General features: G+C 45.2%; 1 protein-coding gene across 4 annotated transcripts in view; it reads right to left on the bottom strand.

Annotated features, from left to right (window-relative positions):
- The window catches only part of LOC103398025 (spermatid perinuclear RNA-binding protein-like), a 30,585-nt gene that overhangs the window by 4,364 nt on the left and 15,957 nt on the right, over positions 1-10,264 (bottom strand). For 2 of the 4 annotated variants that reach the window (XM_025052949.1, XM_025052950.1), the window contains exons 2-9: positions 5,949-6,069; positions 4,501-4,730; positions 4,148-4,301; positions 3,915-4,065; positions 2,277-2,395; positions 1,622-1,717; positions 1,384-1,495; positions 966-1,063 (exon numbers count right to left, since the gene is read on the bottom strand). In XM_025052949.1, coding sequence (XP_024908717.1) covers positions 966-1,063; positions 1,384-1,495; positions 1,622-1,717; positions 2,277-2,395; positions 3,915-4,065; positions 4,148-4,301; positions 4,501-4,730; positions 5,949-5,978 — 990 coding nt within the window. In that variant the 5' untranslated portion in view covers positions 5,979-6,069. 4 annotated transcript variants of the gene reach the window in all.

Here is a 10,264-nt window from a genome sequence, read left to right as displayed (position 1 = left end):
GGCCTTGAACTGTAAATGTCTGCAGCTCTTTTAACAGCAGGTGAACAGGAATGGAGGAGGGATCGTGGGGGGGTTCTGGAGCGGGGGGTTTGTTGTTGCCCCCCTGGTGGTGAAAACAACAAATAAAAGGCTTTCTGATGTGTGCCTGTGTGTGTGTAAATAAAGCAGAACAGACCTCAGAACATGTGCGGTTTTACAGTTAATCCCAGCAGGGGGGGTGGTTTTGTGGATGTGGTTTAAAAGCAGGTACTGACACAAAAAAGGAAATAGAGGTAACGACTGCTGTCTGGTACCATCTCTGGTCTGGTCTGGTACCGACTGCGGTCTGGTACCAACTCTGGTCTGGTACCGATTGTGGTCTGGTACCAATTGCGGTCTGGTACCAATTGCGGTCTGGTACCGACTCTGGTCTGGTACCGACTCTGGTCTAGTACCGACTCTGGTCTAGTACCGACTGCGGTCTGGTACCGATTGCGGTCTGGTACCGAATGCGGTCTGGTACTGACTCTAGTCTAGTACTGACTCTGGTCTGGTCTGGTACCGACTCTGGTCTGGTCTAGTACCGAATCTTGTCTGGTACTGACTGCGGTCTGGTACCGACTCTTATCTGATCCTTGTGGATCTGTTGCAGGAAACACACTGCAGTGTGAGCTATAAAGGACAAAAAGAGTTGGAGCGCTGCAAGGACAAAGTCCCACGTCCTCCTCCAGGGAGGGCTGTACCGAGGGGCTGATGTAAAAGAAAAAAAAAAAAAGGTGTGTGGATGTGTTTTAAAAGCAGGTACTGACACACAAAAAAAAAATTTCTATCATCTATGTCAGAGGTGTCAAACATATGGCCCGTGGGCCCCAAATGGGCCTGCCTGGCAGTGCAGTCCGGTCAACTTGATGAATTTTGAAAATACAAAAAATTACACCCTCGCCAGACATATCGTCACTGAGGCATACAACGAGGAAAGAACTCACCTGGGCATTGTGGGTAATATCATCCGCCTGCTGCGGACTGAGGTCGGACAGGACGTCCGTGGGTTCCTTCTCGCAGGGATCTTGAAGTCCTGGACCTCCTGTGACGACAACAACAACAACGACATCATCAGTTAGACTTCATAGGATCTCAAAAACGAGTGGAAAATACCGATACATCGAAAAATATCGCAATGTCTCGTTTTGCGATACCGTAACGATAAAATACTCCTGGTGTTGGTTCATTTTACTTTTTCTTTTCTTTCTTCTTTAGTGATTCCAGTTCCAGTTTTAGTATTTCCTACAATTAAATCGTTTAACATAAGGCCCGTGGGTCAAAAGCAGCCCACTGGTGGGGTTCAATCGGGCCCACTTGAATTTGATTAATTTTGAAAAGTGAAAATACAGAGTGACCACTGACCTGGTAGGAGAATTCCTGAGGCGACGCATTCGAGGATGCAAAGCAGCGCCTCCCCTGGACCGAGGGAGCGATTACAGGTGGCGAGGGCTTTTTCACTGATTAGTTCCAGAGGCTGTGGAACGAGGGAGAGATAACACATCCTGCTCCTACACACAGACATGTGCCGACTGACTGTTTGACTGACTGTTTGACCGACTGTTTGACTGACTGTTTGACCGATTGTTCGACTGTTTCTCACCCATCCTTCGAGAGGTTGCCACACAGGAAGTCTGCTGCAGAGATCCCTGAAGATCCTCAGGATGATCACACAGGACCTGAGATGTGTCACTCTGGCCTGAAAAACCCATACAAACACACCGTCAATTAAAGCAGGGGTGTCAAACATACAGCCCGCGGGCCAAAAGTGGCCCAACTGGGGGAGTTCGATCAGGCCCACTTGATGAATTTTTTTTCACGTTGGTGATACCGACTCTGGTCTGGTACCAACTGTGGTCTTGTACCGACTGCGGTCTGGTACCGACTGCAATCTGGTACCAACCGTGGTCTGGTACCAACTGTGGTCTGGTACCGCACTCTGGTACCGATTCTGGTCTGGTACCGACTCTGGTTTGGTCTGGTACCGTCTGTGGTCTAGTACCGTCTGTGGTCTGGTACCGACTGCGGTCTGGTACCAACCAAGGTCTGGTACCGACTGCGGTCTGGTACCAACCAAGGTCTGGTACCGACTCTGGTCCGGTACCGCACTCTGGTCTGGTACCGACTGCGGTCTGGTACTGACTCTGGTCTGGTACCGATTGCAGTCTGGTACCGGCTCTAATCTGGTACCGACTGCGGTCTGGTACTGAATTTTTTGACTTCACGTTGGTGATGTTTAAAAAATAAATTCCACTAACCTGGAACCACTGGGCGCGTCGGAGTGAAGCTAGCGCCGCTCGGCACTTGTGGCGGTCCAGGACGTCGTCCTTGTCCTCTCTGTTGTCCACCTCCTCGTGGACATTCTCCTGCGTTGTCTCTGAAGTGCAGGGTGACAGAGTTTTGGTACATTTTGAAGTAACAACCGACCATCACTTCATACCGTGGCAATTTGCATCGGTTAGAAAATTAATGTGCTTCGAGGTGTAAGGAGTTACACCGTGAAGTTAACACTTCGCACTAACACTTAACCGAATAACTAACCAAGTTGAACTAACATTTCGGCTGCGTTATCTTCAAAAGTCACTAGTCATACCACGGCACTACCCACTCCAGTACAGTAGGGGGCAGTGTGCGCCTAAAAACATTGGTCGTGACCCGCTAATAAACCAAAATATCAGGTCCCTACGTAGGCTAAGTGACAACAGAATTCATTTTGTTAGAAAGATCGTGATAAAATCATATCGTAAACAAAAAGAAAAAAAAACGTTATCATGAGTTAAGTGTACATTTATTTCAAATGCAAGTGCGGTGTCTGATTCCAAACGTCTACTGAACCTAAAGTCTGGTTCACTCGGTACCGACCGTGGTCTGGTCTGGTACCAACTGTAGTCTGGTACCGGCTGCGGTCTGGTACCGACTGTGGTTTGGTACTGATTGCGGCCTGGTACCTACTCTGGTCTGGTACCGACTGCGGTCTGGTACTGACTGCGTTCTGATACCGACAGCGGTCTGATACCGACTGCGGTCTGATACCGTCAGCGGTCTGGTACCGACTCTGGTCTGGTCTGGTACTGACTGTGGTCTGGTACCGACTGCGGTGTGGTACCGACTCTGGTCTAGTACCGACTGCGGTTTGGTACCGACTGCGGTCTGGTACCGACTCTGGTCTGGTCCTTGTGGCGCTGCCGTCTGTTGCAGGAAACACACTGCAGTGTGAGCTATTAAGGACAAAAAGAGTTGGAGCGCTGCACGTCCTCCCACGTCCTCCTCCTCCTCCTGGTGGTGCCACGCAGTAAGGACAGTATTCATGTTCTGCCTCTGGGACTTGTTAGTAGTACAATGCAGTACTCTGCTCAGAGAAAATACTCTATCATTTTGAACGCCTAGGTTTGGAGTTTTTTTTACTGCATTAAGAATAAATAAATAAACGGACACAAATGACGGCTGAGTCTGCTTTTAGGATAGGTGGTCATCTATGGCTCCCTCTGCTGGAGGGGGCAATGTAGCAAAGAAAATTTGAATTTTTAAACTTAATGCCTTTTTAGATTAATGTATGTGGCTGTTTCTATAAAAAAATAAAAAAATAAAATTTCCTCCCGACACAAACCTAAATCATCTTTGCTGGAATCAATACGGGACGGCACCTGACACACCCTCCTCTTTTCTCTGCCCCCCCCACACACACACTTCAGCAATATCAATTTCATCTCTTGTCCTTGTTCCCCTCTCAGCTTCCTGCCCCTGGATGGATCCTCAATCTGCAACTTCCCCGCGCCGTCTCCCGTTTCTCGCTCCGATTTCATTTTCTTTCTTCCGTTCCCATATTTCAATCTTGAAGCTTAAAGTCAATAAAAAGAAAGAGAAAAAAAATGAGGGGCGGAGGCCTGTTTTAGTACCTTCTTCTTCTGCGAGGTTCATCCGCTTCCCCCTTGTGGCCAAGGAGGACAGGGTGATCTTCAGCGTCAGCACGGGATACCTAGTGGTGCAGACCCACACGGCTGCCTCGGACGCACAGGACCGCACTTCGAATTTCTCCTCCGTCATCGTCTGCGTCGCAATATGAGATTTACGCATTTATGAGAACGACCACTGTATATATTTTCGTTAGGTTTAGTTTGTAGATCTGTACCTGGATCTGCAGCGGCAGGTTGGCGCTGACGGTATACAGGAGCGACCTGGTGGGTTCCTCTCTGCACAGCAGAACAAGTTCCAGGTCCAGTTGTCCCTTGACCAACAGGCCCTTCGCCAAGAGGCCGACCCGGGTCACACCGCAAAGGACCGACCTGGTCGGGTTCGGAAGAGTTAAAAAAAAAAGTCAGTGGCTCAGTGGTTAGCTGACGGGGCGGGACTTCAATGATGGAGGGTCATTGTCAAAAATATCACTTCCTGTGACGTCAACCGCATTGACTGGTCGATCGGGATTGTGTTCAAAATATTTTTGTACAGTATCCTGCGTTGTATTTGTAGTACGTGTTCTACTACCTTGTTTTCATCCCGCTCTCCTCCACGGCGTTAAGTCCCGGCACCTCGTCTCTTTTAGTCGTCTCCGACGCGTTGTCAAAGCTGTCCATCCAATCGGAAACCTTCTTGAGAGCGCCCTCTACGGTGGACACCAGTATCTGCACGGCCTCCAGCTCCTCGGGGGACGGATAGACGTCGGCGTGCTTGGCCATGACATGGCGATCGTCGTTGGCGAATGATGGCACCGACCTCTGAATGTGAAGGAGGAAGATGGATAAAACTACGATCAAAACTTTTTAGGCAAAGCTAAGTAGCATATGCTATTCTAACGGGTATGATAAACTTTCAGGCTAGCAGTCATTAAAGTGATATTTTATGTTGTAGCCAGAGTCGGATGACGACCGTCTTCTAGTGTTTCAAGTGTTAACGAAACACAGCTGCAGATCCTTTAGTGCTGTGCTACGTGTTAGCGGTCTGACACCCAGGAGTCACCAACTATATTTGTCGGGGGATCAGATTTTTTCCAGACACCTTTAAAAAGTTATTTTGGAATGTAGTCGTGGGCCGGGTTGGACAGTTATGTGGACCAGATTCGGTCCACGGGCCACCAGTTGATAATCGCAGGTGTAAACCGTGGTTTTCTTCCTACAGTACAGGGAGGTGTGTCAGTGTGGGCGGAGCTACACGCAGCAGGTCGTTGGATCACATCTGCTGCCAGACATGGTAAATGTACGACAGAGAGATGTACGACATAAAGAAACGTGTCACTCTCAAAATGTCAAACTCTCTCTACCGTCCTCCCTTTCTCTCTCTCCACCTCTCCACCTGCACGTAGCAGCGCTCATCGTAGTGACTTATTTATTTTTTACGACGCGTTAATAATTCATGGAGCATAAATCTCAGAGGCTGCCGCCATAGCTGCGAGGGTCATTTATTACAACCCCTAGCTAATCTCGCTTAACTGCCACGGGGCGCTTAACAACAACAACAACAACAACAACAACTAAGTTGTAGTACACTCAGACAACACAAGGTGAAACACATTAACAAGATTTTCGATGAGAGACAACGACGTTCGCTGCGTCTCGGCAACAGCAACTCCGCAGACCCAAACCTTAATCAGACCTGGATTTTATTTTGTATCTCAAACAAGGATTTGGCGCCCCCTAACCCACCAATTATAATTGTGTTTGTTTGGGTTTTTTTTGGACGGATTATATCATGTCTTCCAGCAGATGGCGACCTAGGTGGCAGCTAACATTCTGACCTGAACCATTACGAATACCATGTATGCACTAGCGCGTTCCCTAGTACCTGACCCAAACCTTAACCGGACCTGGATTTTATATTGTATCTCAAACAGGGATTTGGCGCCCCCTATCCCACCAATTATAATTGTGTTTGTTTTTTTTCCTAGGAACAAGCACAACCAACCAAACATTTCTGTTTCTGTTTCTTCGGGGTCTCACCATGTCCGATTGTGGAGGAGAGGGGGTCATAGGACGGGACTGGTAGCGGAGGGGGGTCGTGGTCCTCCGGTGGTACACCTCCTCATGGAGTGACAGGTCCCTCTGCTGTTGGTCAGTTTCACTGGGGGTAGAAAAAAATAAATCAGGAGACAGTCAGTCCAAAATTGGAACACCACTTGGGCCACGTTTTGGACCGCCAGCCTTATGTTTGACAGCCCCTTAGGTTAGGCGTTCCGAGGACGTATTTCTTGTCATGAAACACTCGACAGTATTTCCTGATTACAGACCCTAATTACTCTAATTGATTTTTACTATGCAAAATGCAGTTTTAAAACTAGCCAGCAGATGGCAGATTACCCTTAGTTTCTATGCAAAGAAGTTGAAATATATATCACAAAATATTCATATTAAATGAAATATAATTTTACCAAACGTCACGAACATGGAGAGTTTGTTTGTGTTTTTTTTACTTTAAAAAAAAATCATCAAGCAGGCCAGATTGGCACCCCCAAGTGGGCCAGTTTTGGCCCGCGGGCCTTATGTTTGACACCCTTGTTGTAAAGTATCATGCGGTGCGGCTTCTCACTGCGGCTTCAACGGGACTGCCGAGATTTCCGACTGTGGAGATATACTCTCTATATCGTACGAAATTCTCACACACTGTTTTAACCGACGCTAACAAGAACGCTAACAAGACCTCTGTACCAGAACCACGACAGCCACACGGGGGTCACCTGACCGCAAAGCGAAAAGTTCACCCGTCAGTTCGAGCCCAAAAATAAGATGAAAAAATACATGACTCTCACGAGGACGTCGGGGACGAGAGCAGCGGCGTCCTCGTCTCTGTGTCTCCTGGTGCAGTAAAAAAAAACGCCCATGTGGCCTCGTGTGTGTGAGGAGAAGGTGATTGAACTGCGATGATTAAGAATATCGCAGTTACATTTTGACAGGAACGCTGCACTGGCAGATGGTGAGCTCAGCGTGTAGCGCTGAAAAAGGTGAAAATACACAGACTTCTTTTTTTGTTTTCTTCCTCCTAACAAACGTAGAAAAATGTTCAGATTTCCTAAAACGTGAATACATTTCTTTAGCTTCATCTCTAAGAGGTATACGGTATATGGCATATGGTTTTAACTGCAGTACTGCTGTCCCTCGTCTATCGCGGTAGATCGGTTCCAAGACCCTGACGCGAGAACTGAATTTCCGCAAAGTCGTGAAGCCGTATTTATGCGCAGTAAAATGATGACGAGGAAGGTGATGATGACTTTTACTTTTACGTCTCTCCACAGGGTGGTGCCATTTCTCGGGACACCTCTTCCACGGCTTCTGAAGGTGTATCCGTTTTTTTGGCGAGGCTGCAAAAACACTGCGATCGGCAGTTGCTTACGCTGCTTTTTTTTCAGTCAAAGACTAGCTTGTAGGCAGTCACGACGTCGTTGATTTTGTCACAAAATTGGACCGATCGAACCGTATTGTCATTCCATTCCTGTGACATCTCTCCCGGATCCAAATCTGAGATCCAGTATATTTTATGTAAACAGTTTTCAAAAACCGGCAAAGTCGTGAATCTGCAAATGATGAACCGCGAAATAACGACTTGTACTTCATTCTTCAAATTTAATATAAAAAAAATATATTTACAAAAATCTCAACGTATGAGGAAAATTTCTATCTGACGACAAATTTACTTAATTTTCTATCTGGTTTCTGCAAGTGTGAGCCTCCCTTCCCCTAGGGGGTGCCAAAGTAAGTTACTTACATAAAAAGTAATGCATGGATGGATGAGTAAGAGCCACCCAAAAAAAAAAAAAAAACAGGAACGATTCTAGAGCTCAAGGGCACAGAGGGAGTTTGACGATTTTTTTTTTCCTTGTTCGGATTTTCAAGAACTTTCCCACGAGTGTTTCTCCTTGTTCTCATAGAAGAAGAAACCAAAGTTGTTCATTTAGCGACCTCTCCATTTACTGTAACGCAGTGTTATCGAGAAATACATTCACTAGTACAAACCGTATACTCTGTATACCAAGTACCTCCTCCCCTGCCTCCTTGGGAGGGATCTTTATTTGGGTCATTTTCCCTGCAGGGAAGTTTTATGGGCGAAGGGGTGCGAGGGGGGTTATGTTCAGACCCGACTTCAAATGATGCTCTCTCCAATCCTGTCAGCTCCCAGCAGGGGGATAAAAATAGGGAACATAAAAACAACCTTGTTTGTTTTTATGACTTCATACCCACAGTATATGTACACAAATATATATAAATATATATCCACGTCGACTGATGTTAGTACGTGTACGGCTCAACAGTTTTTCTTACTTTTTCTACTGCGGAGAAAACGTGCGAGAAAAAATGTCCCGTACTCATAAAAATATGGGAAAAATATTGCTAACGACGAAAAGTCATTCTGACGTATAATCGCAATTATTAGCCGTTAAGTTATTACACGAGCGCCAAGAGTAATTTTTTTTTACGGTGTGATGACAAAGACGAAAAACGGTGAAAAAAAATTACTGACAGGGTTTTACGATAGACAGTTTTTTTTATTATTATTATATTTTACGTGTTATTCGTCCAATCATGTCATTTAGGCCAATAAATTGGCTGAGCAGCACCGTTAGCATACGAGCTAAGAGCGGCTCATGTGCGGAAAAGATTTTTTTTTTTTTTTTACCTTGTTGCGAAGCTAACAAATTTGTTTCAAAATACAACATTTTTTAAGCAAAAAAAATTTTTATTTAACAAAAACAACAAAATTAAATCGCAAAGGAGCCAGACTCGAGCAAACACGAATTAGCCGCGGTAACCGCAGCAGCTAGCACGGTGGTTTAAAAACAAGAAACAAAGCAAAAAGAAGGTATGGTTTTCAACAAAACCGAAGACGTCGTGTTAGACACGTACTGTAACCCCCCACCCCGCGCCACATCCTCCTCGACACGGTTGTCCTGGCTACTGCGCTCCTCCAGTTACTGTTTCTATTTACATTCCGACAGAAACTGAGAACCGTCTAACGGTTTCAACCACAGGTGGGAAAGAGAGATGCGACGGCACCGAGCAGTTGTCACTTCAAGTTTCCATCCTTTCCCTCTGATTTTTTTCTTATTTATTAATTTGTTGGTTTATATTTACGTTGCTATTTAATTCAATATAATTAGAGAAACTTTGCGTAAAATGATAGATGCTGGTGATGTCATGTGATGTCACAGATCATCAAGGTAAACAAAAAAAAATCGCAATTGTTTCCAAAAATAGGACACATCTGTTAATTATACAAAAAGGACAAAGATGTAAAAAAGTCTTAAAAAATTTTTTTCGTAAAAAAATTCCACTAAAAATATATATTTCCTTGCTGACAAGCTAGCGATGCTAGTTTGTGGTCAGGATATAGGATATTAAGCGGTCCGCAACCCCTTTTTTTGTACCAAGGACTGGTCGGCCGGTGGGAATTACCGTACATATACATACATGTGTATATATATATGTATATATGTGTATATGTGTGTATATGTATATATGTATGTATATATGTATATGGTATATACAGTATGTGTATAAATGTATATATGTAAATATATAGTATGTTTATATATGTGTATATATGTATAAATATATGTATATATGTACTGTATATATGTGTATATATGTATATATGCGTATATGTGTATATATGTATGTATATATGTATATGGGTATATATGTGTATATATGTGTATATGTATATACGTGTATATATGTGAGAATCCCTGATATAAAGTAAAGATACTCACTTTAAGAAGTAGAGTCGACTGTTCCCACGATAGAAGTAAAGGTTTTTAAGTTTAGGAATGTTCATTTTTGACAATTAATTGCGATACGAACCCGATTTAAATCCCTTTTTTTCCACAGCTATTGACCCGTAATTATTGTGATTATGATTATTATTCTGATTAACGTCTACGTAACAGGTGCACTGACGCCGTCACCGAGACTCACGGGGTAGTTTAGTGTTCAATTCCACGGTTCAAACTCGACGTTAAAGTTGTTAAAATCGGCGAAAATAGTCGGAAACAAACACCGGTCTGAAACAACCGGCGAACGGTTCTTACGCTGAGCCGAAGTTTGTAGAGCCGTGAGAGACAGCGGTACTCCACTTACCTCCACCGCCGACTGCTCCTCCGTCACCCCGGGAGCAGGAGCAGTAGAAGGAGAAGAGGATGGAGGTCCCCCGGCACTCTGTTAACTCCTTTTCTGCGCCCCTGTCCCCATTCAAAACTAAGTCCGGTTCGGTAGCGTATCCGATCGGCAACTCACTGCGGAGAAGGTCGACACCGACTGGCAGCCGG

The sequence above is a fragment of the Cynoglossus semilaevis genome, chromosome Z (genome assembly GCF_000523025.1).
Source record: "Cynoglossus semilaevis isolate Cse_v1.0 chromosome Z, Cse_v1.0, whole genome shotgun sequence".
NCBI lineage: Eukaryota > Metazoa > Chordata > Actinopteri > Pleuronectiformes > Cynoglossidae > Cynoglossus > Cynoglossus semilaevis.
Note: the sequence above shows the minus strand (reverse complement) of the source record. Positions and strands in the feature narration are given on the sequence as shown.